This window comes from Bufo bufo, chromosome 3, assembly GCF_905171765.1.
Source record: "Bufo bufo chromosome 3, aBufBuf1.1, whole genome shotgun sequence".
Lineage (NCBI taxonomy): Eukaryota > Metazoa > Chordata > Amphibia > Anura > Bufonidae > Bufo > Bufo bufo.
Genome location: NC_053391.1, coordinates 379,495,453 through 379,513,729, shown reverse-complemented (window position 1 = coordinate 379,513,729; position 18,277 = coordinate 379,495,453). Strand labels below are relative to the sequence as shown.

Below are 18,277 nucleotides of genomic sequence, written 5' to 3'. Positions count from 1 at the left end.
TGCGCACGCGTGGCGGGGAGAGTGAGGCCTCAGAGGAGGAGGCTCGCTCTACTCTAATACGCTTCTGAGAGTGCCTAGCTCGGGAGGGGTCACTAAGAGAGAGTGAACCCGCTGCAGCGGCAGAAGCAGTGGACCCGGAGGGCGCGACAGTCAGAGAGGCGTCCTGCGGGGTAGGTGGCCTGTCTATTAGGCGGCCCACGACATGAGTGAGGCTTTCCACGGCCTGGGACAGGGATCTAGCCCAGTCAGGCGGGTCAGAGGAAGCAGGGAGCGACACAGCGGGCGACTGAGGCTGCGGTGGAGCTCGGCATGCAGTACAGTGCGGATCAGACTGCCCCCGGGGAAAGGGTTCCCTACAAGCAGTACAGGCATGGTACCAAGGCTTGGCGGCTGCAGAAGGGTCTGACATGGTGGAAAAAAGATGTTGCACTTAAAGTGGGAGACCCCAAAGAAAAGTGGTGGCACGGAGGGGGTTAACAGTCCTACCAGACCCGGATGATGCAAGCGGCAGCGGTAAGGGGAACAGACTGAGGAGGCTGTGGAGGAGAGGCAGCAGCACGGAGATGAATGGCTTCAGGATCGCACGGCAGAGAGGATTCCACGCAGCACTGAGAGGTGGAGCCCGATGAAACCGGAAGTAGCGGAGCGCATGTAGGAAGCTCCGCCCCACCTCTGCCGCGCTGAAGAAGAAGCAGAGCCGCGCGCGCGGCAAAATGATTTTAACCCCCAAGGTGATGAAGTGCCGGCCAAGATGAAATGGCGCCGTTCACGCCAAGTAAGCGGCCCCCGCCGCGCCTGGATGTGGCAGACGGCTTGCTTTTGCCTGCAGCCGTCCCCTGAAGGCAGCGTCCCTGCCAAGGACTTGCCCAGATAAACTCCCCTGCCCGGTAACGGTCCCGATATGCCCGGGGGGGGGCGGTTGATGTAGCAGTGGCCATGTAGCAGTGGCCATGGGGGATGTAGCAGCGGCCATGGGGGATGTAGCAGCGGTGGGAGGGAGGAAGGGGAGGCTGGAGCAGCCACTCTCACCATACGCTGTCTTCGCCCTCAGTCCATCCAGCGGGGGTCGCCCCTTCAGCTCCTGGCACCGCAGTGGCAGGAAGCCGGGGGAGGGACTTGGCGTGCGGGCGACCCTGAGCTGGCGGGACGCAGGGGAGCGAGGCTGCCCTGGTCCAACTTGTCTTCTGTGGGGGAGGCGGCAGTGCGGAATTACCGGCACTGGCGCAACTCAACCCCGGGAGAAACAGAGGGGTCTAATGCGCCTCTGTTGTCCCTGTAGGTAGAAAAAAATCGAATTAAAAACAACAAATAACGCAAACAAAATATAAAAATCATAGGAAAACAACCCTGCATAAGCAGGGGGTGTCTTGCCTCCTTGGACACTAAGCAAAAACTGGCAGTCTCTTCTCCAGGCTGAAGGGTATAGCTGATGGAGGAGGGGCTTACAGCTTTCACTTAGTGTCACGCCTCCTAGGGAGCAGAGCTATACCCATGGTTTCCTGTGTCCCCCAAGGAATATGGGCGAGAAAATAGCATTTCCCATTAAAATGATATATTAGCATCATTGAAACTCCATGTTTAATCATATTTAGTTCACCTAGTAAGAGGGGCTAAAAAACGTTTAGACTGTCCATTAAAAAGTGCCATACACTGGCTTTACACACCCTGTGAGCACTAGTTAAGGGGTTGTCCTGTGACAGGCGGGGTCCAACTGCTCCACTCAAATTTATGGGACTGCTGGAGACGGCCATGTCCAAGAGCTTGGCAGTTTCGGGCTGCCCTACAGAGCTGAATGTAGCAGTAGAGTGCATGCATGACCACCAATACATTGAAACTGGAAAGCGCAAGCCCCTGTTCCTATGACCCGCGGGGCCCCAGTGATCGGACTCCCGCTGATCAGACCTTATCACCTATCCTCCAGATAGGGCACAAGTTGCCTTAACCGGGCAACCCCTTTAACCTTTTAACCATGGCAATGAGAATACTGGATGGAAATTTGACAGAACATACTGTATGTAGTATATAAAAAACAGAAATTATGGCACCTTTCTTGTTTGTGGTGAAATACTTTGAATCTGTCATGTTTGCGTGTTCTCTTGGGATACCTACATAAAACAGACAAAAACAGAATATCAGAATAAAAACAGCATCAATTGTGCCATCTAAACTGTATAGAACATAACATTAAAGGGAATGTGCAATCAGAAAATAAACTATTAGTTAAATTATGTTTTTATGTTTAACATTTTTAAAAGTTTAACTGTCATTATTTATTTTATTCTTGCAATTTATTGGGGCAGTGATACTGACCATTTTTGTAATATACTTAAATGACTGAAATCGTACATTTCTATTAGAACAATAGCTGTAATGTGGCCCATTTTGAGCCTTAGCAATGCTCCTTTGTCTTCTGTTTACATTACAGTGGAGACTGTGTTATGTCAATAGAAGAGAGAGGAGCATTGCTAAGGCTCAAAATGGGCCACTTTACAGCTATTTTCTAATAGAAATTTACGTTTTCAGTAATTATGGTCAGTATCACAGCCCCTACACATTATAAAAATAAAAAAGGAATGAGTTACACTTTAAGGACATTTTGATTATGTTATTCATTTTCCATGTCAATATCTATAGTTAATCTAAAACCATAAAATCCTGCAGTGTTCGCACTGGCCACTAAGCCTAATGATAAGCGCCACTTCTTGGTCTGTACAGATCACTTTACTGCTGTTATCTGCTTATCTGTCATTCTAATCCTGCCTATAATGATATTACCTCTGTGTATAGATAAGACAGGATCCACCATTCACAATAGGCGATTGTCAGATCTTATCTATTCCTTCCTAGTACAATGGCCTCTGGACAGGACACAGATCATGCCTAGAAAACTCCACCATAGAAGTCAATGAGGTCTCCTCCTGTCCATTGTGTCTATGGCCCATGGGGCTGCCGTAAAGCAATAATCATGTTCAGGAAATAGTAAAAAATATATATGCAATCAGAAAATAAAAACAGATTAGAAAAAAGGACATGTGTTACTATCTGGTCTTAGGTGGGAGAAAACATTTTTGGTGACACATTTCCTTTAGGCTCCATTCACACGTCTGTTATAACACTCCGTTTCCGTTCCGTTTTAAATCGGAACGTTTTTTTCGGATCCATTAATTTCAATTGCCTCATCCGAATGACTGAATCCGTTCCGTTTTCCAATTTTCGAGTATGCGGATCCTGAAAAAAAATGAAGCCTGTCCTACTTTCTGTCCGTTTTTCTGGTCCGTTGTCCATTCAAGTCAATGGATCCGCATAAAAACGGATGACATGCACAAAACCATCCGAATGTCATCAGTTTTTTAACTGATCAGTTGACAGGAAACAAAAAAAAAAATAATAATAGTCCAGCCCAGGTCATCTTCTGCTCTCCTGCAAAATGGCATATGAAGTGGACCGATTGATCACTGTGATCCAGGAACGGCCCTCTCTATGGGATACCAGACAAGAGGCCTACCAAAATAGGTCGCTAAAGGACCGGTGTTGGGAGGAAATTGCCCATGAACTTTTGCCATCCTCCTGGGACTCAGGCAACTAAGGCTACTTTCACACTTGCGTTGTTCTTTTCCGGCATAGAGTTCCGTCACAGGGGCTCTATACCGGAAAAGAACTGATCAGGTATGTCCCCATGCATTCTGAATGGAGAGTAATCCGTTCAGTTTGCATCAGGATGTCTTCAGTTCAGTCGTTTTGACTGATCAGGCAAAAGAGAAAACCGTAGCATGCTACGGTTTTATCTCCGGCTAAAAAAACTGAAGACTTGCCTGAATGCCGGATCAGGCATTTTTTCCCATAGGAATGTATTAGTGCCGGATCCGGCATTCAGAATACCGGAATGCCGGATCCGTCCTTCCGGTATGCGCATGCGCAGACTGAAAAAAAGGTGAAAAAATAAATGCCGGATCCGTTTTTGCCGGATGACACCGGAAAGACGGATCCGGCATTTCAATGCATTTTTTCGACTGATCAGGATCCTGATCAGTCTTACTAATGCCATCAGTTAGCATACATTTTGCCTGATCCGGCAGGCAGTTCCGGCGACGGAACTGCTTGCCGGATCTCTCTGCCGCAAGTGTGAAAGTAGCCTTAGCCAAGAGGGAAAAAATTTGTGAGTAAATATATTATAATATGTGTCATTTTACTTTTCCATCTATACTAGAGAAGTATACTGTACGTGCTTGTAATTTTTTCGTGCTAATTAGAAAATTGCAGCTTGCAGACATGTGGTTCACTGCATTTATCAGAGATTTAAAACCTGTATACATGCAATTGTAATAAATCTACAACTCCCATCAAGCACTTTTTATTTTTAAAGTTGTAGGCTATGATGGTAGTTGTAGTTTTGCAAAAGTTTGACAAATGCTGATTGAGCATCCCTGAATTTATTTGTACAAGGCCTATTTTTTTTGCTCTGCATACATAGATTATTCTCTGGTCTAACATTCTAAAGTGCCAGGCCTAGAAAAACGGAATCACGGAACGGATTCGGAAGCACTTTAGTAAAAAAACGGAAGGTTGTATTGAAAAACGGATCCCCAAAAAAAATGGAACGTTTATCTGGAAAGGTAAAAATACTGACGTGTGAATGGAGCCTTAAGTACCATAATTGGAAGCGTGATAATATTTTTGTACAAGTGTGACAAAAATGTAGGCTCGTGTTTAGCATTTCCTTCTGGCTCTCAAAGTCCTTGGATTGAGCAAATCAGGTTTTGGGTGCTGTACTACATCCCACATCATCACAGCAGAGCCTTTACAGGGAATATCACCAGTTTTATGGTGTCCTCACTAAGGGAAGCATAAATAAGTGACAGATCCCCTATAGGCTGGGTTTATATCATGTTTTTATTAAACGTTTAACGTACACGTTAACGGATGCCTCTAACAGATGCCATACTGTGGCATCCGTTCACCATAGAGTTCCATTGTAAAACAAAAATGTATATTTTAACGTATATGTCTCTTTGCAGGATGGGAAAGCATAGTGTCTACTTTTTTCTTTTTACAATGAAACTGTATGGTGAGGGTGCCACAGTATGGCATCTGTCTCAGGCATCCATTAACGTATACATTTTTTTAATGTACATTAAATATATATATATATATATGTGTGTGAACCCAGCCTCAGCAAAATCATGGGTCCCTTTTTTTTTTTTAAGTGCCCCAGCTGTGTTGCTAAAATCTTGTACTGCACAGCTTCAGCGCATGCCCATGAGTCCTCGTATTCATGAGCTCTTGGCTCTCCCCGCCTACCTGCTGCTGATTTCAGTAGGAAAAACCTGTCAATCAGCAGCAGGTGAGCAGGAACAGCCAGGAGCTCACGAATACGAGGACTCATGGGCATGCGCCGGAGCTGTTAGGACTTACATCAGCATAACACTGGTGACATATTCCCTTTAACAAGACTGGTCACAGAAACACACTGGGGGAGATTTCTCAAAACTGGTTCAAAGGGAAACTGGCTTAGTTACCCACAATAACCAATAACATTCCACCGTTCATTTTTCAGAGCTCCCCTGGAAAATGAAAGGTTCGGGGCAACTAAATCAGTTTTCCTTTGCACCTATTTTGATAAATATCCCTCAATGTTATCCAATATTGAGCTTTGAGCTTCATGACGTACCAGCCCAGATCAGTAGCAATTATAAGCTCTGCGTACAGTGTCAGGTCGGAGGCATCCATTTAACATACAGTTGCAAGAAAAAGTATGTGAACCCTATGGAATGATATGGATTTCTGCACAAATTGGCCAAAAATGTGATCTGATCTTCATCTAAGTCACAACAATAGACAATCACAGTCTGCTTAAACTAATAACACACGAAGAATTAAATGTTAACATGTTTTTATTGAACACACCATGTAAACATTCACAGTGCAGGTGGAAAAAGTATGTGAACCCCTAGACTAATGACCTCTCCAAGAGCTAATTGGAGTGAGGTGTCAGCCAACTGGAGTCCAATCAATGAGATGAGATTGGAGGTGTTGGTTACAGCTGCCCTGCCTTATAAAAAACACACACCAGTTCTGGGTTTGCTTTTCACAAGAAGCACTGCCTGATGTGAATGATGCCTCGCACAAAAGAGCTCTCAGAAGACATACGATTAAGAATTGTTGACTTGCATAAAGCTGAAAAGTATCTCCAAAAGCCTTGCTGTTCAGTCCACGGTAAGACAAATTGTCTATAAATGGAGAAAGTTCAGCACTGCTGCTACTCTCCCTAGGAGTGGCCGTCCTGTAAAGATGACTGCAAGAGCACAGCGTAGACTGCTCAATGAGGTGAAGAATCCTAGAGTGTCAGCTAAAGACTTACACAAGTCTCTGGCATATGCTAACATCCCTGTTAGCGAATCTACGATGAGTAAAACACTAAACAATAATGAATTTAATGTGAGGAGATCACAGAGGAAGCCACTGCTGTCCAAAAAAAACATTGCTGCACATTTACAGTTTGCACAAGAGCACCTGGATGTTCCACAGCAGTACTGGCAAAATATTCTGTGGACAGATGAAACCAAAGTTGAGTTGTTTGGAAGAAACACACAACACAATGTGTGGAGAAAAAGAGGCACAGCACACCAACATCAAAACCTCATCCCAACTGTGAAGTATGGTGGTGGGGTCATCGTGGTTTGGGGCTGCTTTGCTGTGTCAGGGCATGGACGGATTGCTATCATCGAAGGAAAAATGAATTCCCAAGTTTATCAAGACATTTTGCAGGAGAACTTAGCTGAAGCTCAACAGAAGATGGGTGTTGCAACAGAACAACAACCCAAAGCATAGAAGTAAATCAACAACAGAATGGCTTAAACAGAGGAAAATACGCCTTCTGGAGTGGCCCAGTTAGAGTTCTGACCTCAACCCGATTGAGATGCTGTGGCATGACCTGAAGAAAGCGATTCACACCAGACATCCCAAGAATATTGCTGAACTGAAACAGTTCTGTAAAGAGGAATGGTCAAGAATTACTCCTGACTGTTGTGCACGTCTGATCTGCAACTACAGGAAACGTTTGGTTGAAGTTATTGCTGCCAAAGGAGATTCAACCAGTTATTAAATCCAAGGGTTCACATACTTTGTCCACCTGCACTGTGAATGTTTACATGGTGTGTTCAATAAAAACATGCTAACATTTAATTCTTTGTGTGTTATTAGTTTAAGCAGACTGTGATTGTCTATTGTTGTGACTTAGATGAAGATCAGATCACATTTTATCACCAATTTATGCAGAAATCCATATCATTCCAAAGGGTTCACATACTTTTTCCTGCAACTGTATATGCTGTGTGTATATATTAAACGTAGGATAAAAACGTGATAACACAGCATTATAGTAATTATCAAGTATAGCCCACTACTAGATCCTGGCTGTATAGACAGAGAGCAAGCTTTCTGAAAGTCACAGCGACACAAAGTTCAGTATTCAGTGAAGGGTCTGGATCATACTGCGCAGAAATGGGGCCCGCATGCAAAGCAGGGAAAATAAAGCTAATTGCTAAGGTTGCTATTTTATTGGAGGCACAATAGACGCTGTGTCTAGTAGGTGACTCCACAAGAGCTCTCCACTGTTCATGGCGTGTATGCTGCCAGAATAAGAGAAACTCCACAAAAGAAAGCTGATGGCAAATCTTTATTCCCGGCTGAAACGTTCTCAAAATGCAAAGCATAAAAATAACTGGGAATGAAGCGACTAGGCTGTGGTGCTTCGCTAAAGATTAAAATGCCTGCACTCCTATGGCAGAGCCTGCATGCTAGCAGAGTCACTGTTCTCAGTCTGAATGATGCACTTTGATTGACAGGGCCAGGCAGTGAAAAATGTGATCACACCTGGACCTGACTCCTCTTAACTCCTTAAGGACCCGGGCCATTTTTCACCTTAAAGGGAACCTGTCACCAGTTTTATGGTGTCCTAACTAAGGGCAACATAAATAAGTGACTGATTCTCTTAGCAAAATGCTGGGTCACTTTCTTTAATTGACCCAGTCAATCTGCCAACATCTTGTATTGAAAAGCTCCAGCTGATAATGATGAGTCCTGAATATTCAGGAGCTCCTGACTCTCCCCGCCCACCTGCTGCTGATTGACAGTTATTTTCCATATGAATCAGCAGCAGGTGGGCAGGGGAGTGGCTATAGCTGTTAATTAAATAAACGCTGGACTCAAATCAGCTCATTAGCATGTGGCATTTTTGTGTTTATATTATGAGGTAACCATCTGTCACACCAGTAAGTGAATACATCTAAGGTACTTTTTAGTAGTTAATGATTGTATATAATTAGTTAGATTATAATTAAATATCCACATGACAGGTTCCCTTTAAGGACCAGACTGATTTTTGCAAATCTGACATGTGTCACTTTATGTGGTGATAACTTTAAAACGCTTTTACTTATCCAAGCCATTCTGAGATTGTTTTCTCGTCAAATATTGTACTCCATGATTAAATTTTATTAAAAATATTTCATTTTTATTTATAAAATTACAAAATTATTTTTATTGATACGGACACTGGTACTGTAAGTTAAGAGAATAGTAAAAGGTCTGAGGCCTCATGCACACGGCCGTTGTTTTGGTCCACATCCGAGACGCCTTTTGGCGGCTCGGATGCGGACCTATTCACTTCAATGGGGCTGCAAAAGATGCGGACAAGAATAGACATTTATAATGAAGGCTGTCCGTGCCGTTCCGCAAATTGCGTAAAGCGCACGGAAGCCATCTGTGATTTGCGGACCGCAAAACACACCACGGTCGTGTGCATGAGGCCTAAAGGTCATATCAAGCTGGGTGCGGTTCAAGGGGGTGGGGTGGAATTAGTTTCTTACATATACACTCACCTAAAGAATTATTAGGAACACCATACTAAAACGGTGTTGGACCCCCTTTTACCTTCAGAACTGCCTTAATTCTACGTGGCATTGATTCCACAAGGTGCTGATAGCATTCTTTAGAAATGTTGGCCCATATTGATAGGATAGCATCTTGCAGTTGATGGATGCACATCCAGGGCACGAAGCTCCCGTTCCACCACATCCCAAAGATGCTCTATTGGGTTAAGATCTGGTGACTGTGGGGGCCATTTTAGTACAGTGAACTCATTGCCATGTTCAAGAAACCAATTTGAAATGATTCGAGCTTTGTGACATGGTGCATTATCCTGCTGAAAGTAGCCATCAGAGGATGGATACATGTTCTCATTCTGTTTACGCCAAATTCGGACTCTACCATTTGAATGTCTCAACAGAAATCGAGACTCATCAGACCAGGCAACATTTTTCCAGTTTTTTAACAGTCCAATTTTGGTGAGCTCGTGCAAATTGTAGCCTCTTTTTCCTATTTGTAGTGGAGATGAGTGGCACCCGGTGGGGTCTTCTGCTGTTGTAGCCCATCCACCTCAAGGTTGTGCGTGTTGTGGCTTCACAAATGCTTTGCTGCATACCTCGGTTGTAACGAGTGGTTATTTCAGTCAACGTTGCTCTTCTATCAGCTTGAATCAGTCGGCCCATTCTCCTCTGACCTCTAGCATCCACAAGGCATTTTCGCCCACAGGACTGCCGCATACTGGATGTTTTTCCCTTTTCACACCATTCTTTGTAAACCCTAGAAATGGTTGTGCGTGAAAATCCCAGTAACTGAGCAGATTGTGAAATACTCAGACCGGCCCGTCTGGCACCAACAACCATGCCACGCTCAAAATTGCTTAAATCACCTTTCTTTCCCATTCTGACATTCAGTTTGGAGTTCAGGAGATTGTCTTGACCAGGACCACACCCCTAAATGCATTGAAGCAACTGCCATGTGATTGGTTGACTAGATAATTGCATTAATGAGAAATAGAACAGGTGTTCCTAATAATTCTTTAGGTGAGTGTATGTAAGCAATTGTCCATTTTTTTTTTTCATTTTATTGTGTGTATAATTTGCTACCCGTGCAGCGTTTGAACATCTTTGCTTTATTAATAATTATATTTGTATTCCAAATATATATATGTATTTTATATGAAAATAATAAGAATTATCGGATTTAAAAAAAATAAAATAATAATATGTAGAGTGGAATAATTTTTTTATTTTTATTGCCCTTATGGCAAATTGAAAAGAAAAACAGGATAAGGTCTTATCAAGTGTAAAGTCTTTCCCATACAGCCATATCCCCTAATAGCGCCAACCTGTAAAATCAATAAAACTGTATGATACCTAGCAGTACAATTCTGCTTTCATCCCATGTTACTGGTACTTGTTAAGCCTATGCTCTTCACTAGGCCTCAGTGACTATGGAGAGACATACCATCACGTGGCATTAATTAAAATAAATACCCTTGGGACCTTACTTCACTGCTGCCTGCAAATACTGCCCGCCTCAGCCTAATGACGTTATGTAACTGATGACTTCATTGAGGCCTATGGTACATAAAAGTGTAGATTTATCAAAACTGCTGTAAAACTGGCTTAGTAAGTCCATAGCAACCAATCAGATTCCAGCTTTCATTTTACACAGGAGATCTGAAAAATTAAAGGCGGAACCTGATTGGTTGCTAGGCCATTTTTTCTGGACACCAGTTTTGATAACTCTCCCCAAGAAGTACAGGACCTCTCGCGAGACACGATGCGTCCTCTCGCGAGACACGAGATTTCCTGTGAACGCGTGCAGGAAATCTCCCTGATCACCCCCTGTAAGGCTCCATTCAGACGTCCGTATGTGTTTTGCGGATCCACAAAACACATACGGACGTCTGAATGGAGCCTTACAGGAAGGTGATCAATGACAGGGGGGTGATCACCCCATATAGACTCCCTGATCACCCCCCTGTCATTGATCACCCCCCTGTAAGGCTCCATTCAGACGTCCGTATGTGTTTTGTGGATCCGCGGATCCGCAAAACACATACGGACGTCTGAATGGAGCCTTACAGGGGGGTGATCAGGGAGTCTAATATGGGGTGATCAGGGGTTAATAAGTGACAGGGGGGGGTGTAGTGTAGTGGAGTGGTGTTTGGTGCTACTTACAGAGCTGCCTGTGTCCTCTGGTGGTCGATCCAAGCAAAAAAGACTCCCTGATCACCCCCCTCAATGACAGGAGGGTGATCACCCCATATAGACTCCCTGATCACCCCCCTGTCATTGATCACCCCCTTGTAAGGCTCCATTCAGATGTCCGTATGTGTTTTGCGGATCCGCGGATCCACAAAACACGGACACCGCGGATCCGCAAAACACGAACACCGGCAATGTGCTTTCCGCATTTTGCGGATCTGCACATTGCCAGAACTATATAGAAAATGCCTTTTCTTGTCCGCAATTGCGGACAAGAATAGGACATGTTCTATAGGCTCTACAAAAAACGCAGTGTTCGCCCGATCAGGCCTGATCTTGTGCGCACACTTGCGTTCAGTCCGCCCCACCGCAGTGACAGAAATTTTTTTTTTTCTGATCACTGCAAAAACACCGTAAAATCGCTGCGGCGCTATAAAAAGATCACTTTTGAGGGGCATGGCGAGTTCATAGAAGATTTTTTTTTTTTTGGTACAAGTTAGCGGGAATTGATTTTTTCTTTTATTTTTTCTTACAAAGTCTCATATTCCACTAACTTGTGACAAAAAATAAAATCTCACATGAACTCCAGACTATATTCCAGACTTCTTCTCACGCTTTAGGGCCCCTAAAATGCCAAGGCAGTATAAATACCCCACATGTGACCCCATTTTGGAAAGAAGACACCCAAGGAATTTCGTGAGGGGCATGGCAAAAGTTGTCTTTTACAGAGATATTTATCTCACCCAGCATAGGTATATGTAAAAAAACACCCCAAAACACATTGCCCTACTTCTCCTGAGTACGGCGATACCACATGTGTGACACTTTTTTGCAGCCTAGGTGAGCAAAGGGGCCCAAATTCCAAAGAGTATCTTTACGATTTCACAGGGCAATTTTTACGCATTTGGATTCCAAACTACTTCTCACGCTTTAGGTCCCCTAAAATGCCAGGGCAGTATAAATACCCCACAAGTGACACCCCAAGGTATTCCGTGAGGGGTATGGTGAGTTCATGTAAAATTTTATTTTTTGTCACAAGTTAGTGCAATATGAGACTTTGTAATAAAAAAAAAAAAAAAAACATTTTCCGCTAACTTGTGCCAAAAAATATATATTCTAGGAACTCGCCATGCCCCTCACAGAATACCTTTGGGTGTCTTCTTTCCAAAATGGGGTCACTTGTGGGGTATTTATACTGCCCTGGCATTTTAGGGGACCTAAAGCGTGAGAAGTAGTTTGGAATCCAAATGCGTAAAAAATGCCCTGTGAAATCGTAAATGCCCTCCTAAAAGGTACTCGTTGGAATTTGGGCCCCTTTGCGCACCTAGGATGCAAAAAAGTGTCACAGGTGTGGTATCGCCGTACTCAGAAGAAGTAGGGCAATGTGTTTTGGGGTGTATTTTTACATATACCCATACTGTGTGTGAGAATTATCTCTGTAAATGACAACTTTAAAAAAAAAATTATACAAAGTTGTCAATTTACAGAGATATTTCTCTCACCCAGCATAAGTATATGTAAAAAAGACACCCCAAAACACATTGCCCTACTTCTCCTGAGTACGGCGATACCACATGCGTGACACTTTTTGCAGCCTAGGTGCGTAAAGGGGCCGAAAGTCCAATGAGTACCTTTAGGCTTTACAGAGTTGCTCACAATTTAGCCCTGCCCAAAATGCCAGAACAGTAAACACACCCCACAAATGACCCCATTTTGGAAAGTAGACACCCCAAGGTATTCGTCCATACCTTGGGGTGTCTACCAAGTCCATGAAAGATTGAACTTTTTGTCACAAGTTAGCGGAAAGGGAGACTTTGTGAGAAAAATAAAAATAAAAATCAATTTCCGGTAACTTGTGCCAAAAAAAAAAAAAAACTTCTATGAACTCGCCATGCCCCTCACGGAATACCTTGGGGTGTCTTCTTTCCAAAATGGGGTCACTTGTGGGGTATTTATACTGCCCTGGCATTTTAGGGGCCCTAAAGCGTGAGAAGAAGTCTGGAATCCAAATGCCTAAAAATGCCCTCCTAAAAGGTACTCGTTGGAATTTGGGCCCCTTTGCGCACCTAGGCTGCAAAAAAGTGTCACACATGTGGTATGGCCATACTCAGGAGAAGTAGGGCATTGTGTTTTGGGGTGTCTTTTTACATGTACCCATGCTGGGTGAGAGAAATATCTCTGTAAAATGACAACTTGTATAAAAAAAATTGGAAAAGTTGTCTTTTACAGAGTATATGTAAAAATACACCCCAAAACACATTGCCCTACTTCTCCTGAGTACGGCGATACCACGTGTGACACTTTTTTGCAGCCTAGGTGAGCAAAGGGGCCCAAATTCCAAAGAGTATGTTCACGATTTCACAGGGCAATTTTTACGCATTATGCAATAAGTGTGTGTGTATAGTATGAGTGATCGGCATGGCCTTGGGCAACAAGCATACAGTTTATGGGCTGAGTGTGTAATGTCAGCGACACGTGTAGCGACAGTGCTCAATGTTCTCTGTATCACAGGCTACATGCATAGTTCTCTGTGGGGTACTGGATAATGGACTGAATTTGACCAGAGAAGCATGGAGAGAAAACATGTAATAGAAGCTGATTTAATTAAAGGGGTTGTCCAAGACTCACTGAACATCTGGTCTCTGTTGACTTATGCATGGATGGGGAGATACTCTGCTGCAGAAACATCAGTGTCTCCAGTGGCACAACACTACTGGCTCACATGCCGCATGGAGACAAGTCACCTCTTAGGCCAGTCATTGTCTGCAGCGGCACAAGTGACCCCATCCATGCGGAAGTCGACAAGCGGGGACCAGGAGTCTAGTAAAGACAGCATGGGAGCCACAGAGTCAGAACAGAGCAGGTAGGTATAGACCTCTTCACAGGTACTACTAGGTGGTGGTGGGGATTAAAAAATCCTAGACACTAGAGCAGTGATGGTGAACCTTTTAGTGACCGAGTGCCCAAAACTCACTTATTTATCGCAAAATGCCAACATGGCCATTTACTCTGAATACTAATATAACATATCTTCCCTTCCATGTACTTTATCATGTATCTATAATAGCCTGCCTACATTCAGTGAGCTGTCTGTGCCATTCATAGCATACCCTGTGCTGATGAATGGCAGAAAAAGTCTAAGGCATAGTGTTACACCTTGGACTTCTTCCAGGGTGCGGGTGCCCACAGAGAGGGCACTGAGTGCCGCCTCTGGCACCAGTGCCATAGGTTCGCCATCACTGCACTAGAGGGAAAGTGTTGTTTAACCACCTCAGCTCCCCTAGCTTAAAGAGGACCTGTCACTTGTAAAAACAATGTGAACTAAGTATGCTGCCATGTACTGCCTCGAAGACGCAGGCTGGTGTGTGTACGCAGGCGCGATCTAACGGCACGGCGGGGCGCAGGCGCAGAAGATTGGGCATGAACGATGCCCGGAGGATTGAATTGCGCAGGATCGGGACTGGGGAGAGTTCTAGCCGCCGTCCAGCGAAGTGAATATTGATGAGCTGGGCGGGGCTTCAAACGGCAGATGGGAAGGCTGGCTGGGCGCATTTTCACATGAAACGCCGCCCCTTGGGCAGATTGCTGACCGGAGAAGCAGGTTATAAAACTTTATATTTCGCTCTTTATAAGGTGGACAGGGGGGATACTTATATGCTTTTTAAAGACTCTATAAGACCTGTAATGTGATATATCTAACTATATATGCTGCGTGCAGAATTATTAGGTAAATGAGTATTTTGACCACATCATCCTCTTTATGCATGTTGTCTTACTCCAAGCTGTATAGGCTCGAAAGCCTACTACCAATTAAGCATATTAGGTGATGTGCATCTCTGTAATGAGAAGGGGTGTGGTCTAATGACATCAACACCCTATATCAGGTGTGCATAATTATTAGGCAACTTCCTTTCCTTTGGCAAAATGGGTCAAAAGAAGGACTTGACAGGCTCAGAAAAGTCAAAAATAGTGAGATATCTTGCAGAGGGATGCAGCACTCTTAAAATTGCAAAGCTTCTGAAGCGTGATCATCGAACAATCAAGCGTTTCATTCAAAATAGTCAACAGGGTCGCAAGAAGCGTGTGGAAAAACCAAGGCGCAAAATAACTGCCCATGAACTGAGAAAAGTCAAGCGTGCAGCTGCCAAGATGCCACTTGCCACCAGTTTGGCCATATTTCAGAGCTGCAACATCACTGGAGTGCCCAAAAGCACAAGGTGTGCAATACTCATAGACATGGCCAAGGTAAGAAAGGCTGAAAGACGACCACCACTGAACAAGACACACAAGCTGAAACGTCAAGAATGGGCCAAGAAATATCTCAAGACTGATTTTTCTAAGATTTTATGGACTGATGAAATGAGAGTGAGTCTTGATGGGCCAGATGGATGGGCCCGTGGCTGGATTGGTAAAGGGCAGAGAGCTCCAGTCCGACTCAGACGCCAGCAAGGTGGAGGTGGAGTACTGGTTTGGGCTGGTATCATCAAAGATGAGCTTGTGGGGCCTTTTCGGGTTGAGGATGGAGTCAAGCTCAACTCCTAGTCCTACTGCCAGTTTCTGGAAGACACCTTCTTCAAGCAGTGGTACAGGAAGAAGTCTGCATCCTTCAAGAAAAACATGATTTTCATGCAGGACAATGCTCCATCACACGCGTCCAAGTACTCCACAGCGTGGCTGGCAAGAAAGGGTATAAAAGAAGAAAATCTAATGACATGGTCTCCTTGTTCACCTGATCTGAACCCCATTGAGAACCTGTGGTCCATCATCAAATGTGAGATTTACAAGGAGGGAAAACAGTACACCTCTCTGAACAGTGTCTGGGAGGCTGTGGTTGCTGCTGCACGCAATGTTGATGGTGAACAGATCAAAACACTGACAGAATCCATGGATGGCAGGCTTTTGAGTGTCCTTGCAAAGAAAGGTGGCTATATTGGTCACTGATTTGTTTTTGTTTTGTTTTTGAATGTCAGAAATGTATATTTGTGAATGTTGAGATGTTATATTGGTTTCACTGGTAAAAATAAATAATTGAAATGGGTATATATTTGTTTTTTGTTAAGTTGCCTAATAATTATGCACAGTAATAGTCACCTGCACACACAGATATCCCCCTAAAATAGCTAAAACTAAAAACAAACGAAAAACTACTTCCAAAAATATTCAGCTTTGATATTAATGAGTTTTTTGGGTTCATTGAGAACATGGTTGTTGTTCAATAATAAAATTAATCCTCAAAAATACAACTTGCCTAATAATTCTGCACTCCCTGTATGCTGTTTTGGCCTGTCAGTGTCCCTTTAAGGAGCAAAGGTACCGGAGCCTATAACGGGAGAACGGAGCGGCGCCCGGGGATAATAGTAAGTGCAGTGAGATCCCTGGGCGCCTCTCTACATAGCAGCATACTTAGTTCACATAGTTTTTACAAGTGAAAGGTCCTTTTTAAACCCCCTTATTGACCAGACCACTTTTTACAATTCTGCACTACACTACTTTCACGGTTTATTGCTCAGTCATACAACTTACCACCCAAATGAATTTTACCTCCTTTTCTTCTCACTAATAGAGCTTTCATTTGGTGGTATTTCATTGCTGCTGACATTTTTACATTTTTTGATATTAATCAAAATTGACCGAAATTTTTGCAAAAAAATGACATTTTTCACTTTCAAATTTATTTATTTTTCAAATAAAACTACATTTCTATATAAATTTTTCTCTAAATTTATTGTTCTACATGTCTTTGATAAAAAAAAAAATGCAATAAGTGTATATTTATTGGTTTGGGTAAAAGTTATAGCGTTTACAAACTATGGTGCAAGAAAATTAATTTACGCACTTTCTGAGCACCTGTCATGTTTCCTGAGGTTCTACAATGCCCAGACAGTACAAACACCCCATAAGTGACCCCATTTTGGAAAATAGACACCCTATGGTATTCGTTAATGGTCATAGTGAGTTCATGGAAGATTTTATTTTTTGTCACAAGTTAGCGGAAAATGCTTTTTTTTTTTTATCTTCTTACAAAGTCTCATATTCCACTAACTTGTGACAAAAAATAAAATTTTACATGAACTCGCCATGCCCCTCACGAAATACCTTGGGGTGTCTTCTTTCCAAAATGGGGTCACTTGTCGGGTATTTATACTGCCCTGGCATTTTAGGGGCCCTAAAGCGTGAGAAGTAGTTTGGATTTTTTTTTTGGCACAAGTTAGCGGAAATTGATATATATATTTTTTTTTCTCACAAAGTCTCCCTTTCCGCTAACTTGTGACAAAAATTTCAATCTTTCATGGACTCAATATGCCCCTCAGCGAATACCTTGGGGTGTCTTCTTTCCAAAATGGGGTCATTTGCGGGGTGTTTGTACTGCCCTGGCATTTGAGGGTCTCCGCAATCATTACTTGTATAGCCAGCATTAGGAGTTTCTGCTATTCTCCTTAGGCCTCATGCACACGACCGTTGTTTGGGTCCACATCCGAGCCGCCGTTTTGGTTGCTCGGATGCGGACCCATTAATTTCAATGGGGCCGCAAAAGATACGGACAGCACTCCGTGTGCTGTCCGCATCCGTGGCTCCGTTACGCGGCCCCGCTAAAAAAATATAACATGTTCTATTCTTGTCCGCGCTTTGCGGACAAGAATAGGCATTCATATTGCCGGCAAATTGCGGAAGTCAACACGGGCGCCTTCCGTTTTTTGCGCATCCACAGTTTGCGGACTGCAAAAACGGCACGGTCGTGTGCATGAGGCCTTATATTGAGCGTACGGGTAATGAGATTTTTTTTTTTCGTTCAGGCTCTGGGCTGAAAGAAAAAATGAACGGCACAGATTTCTTCATTCGGATCGATCAATGTGGATGAAGAAATCTCTGCCAAAAAATGGCCACAACCTGTTAACCTGTTCTTTAGATTTGTCCACCCCTGTGCTAGTATGACACGTGAGCGTGTTTTATTCTACCTGGGCGGTGAGGCTGCTCGTGGGATACTGTCACCAGCCCTCTCAGGTCAACTTCTCAGCATAGTCAGAAGGTTCTCTCCCAGGAGCAGCCACATTTTTTAGTATGCCAGTAACTTACTACGTGAGTTAGGCCTCATGCACCCGACCGTATCTCTTTTGTGATCCCGCATTTTCTCCTTCCATGTTACAAATGCCTATTCTTGTCTTTTGAAGGGATGTGGAACGGACAAACGGATGTGGACAGCA

General features: G+C 43.6%; 1 protein-coding gene across 1 annotated transcript in view; it reads right to left on the bottom strand.

The window, feature by feature from the left end:
* The window catches only part of AP2B1 (adaptor related protein complex 2 subunit beta 1), a 123,479-nt gene that overhangs the window by 100,171 nt on the left and 5,031 nt on the right, over positions 1-18,277 (bottom strand). The window contains 1 exon segment of the mRNA XM_040424706.1: positions 2,046-2,105. Within this exon segment, the coding sequence (XP_040280640.1) occupies positions 2,046-2,082 (37 nt within the window). The 5' untranslated portion in view covers positions 2,083-2,105.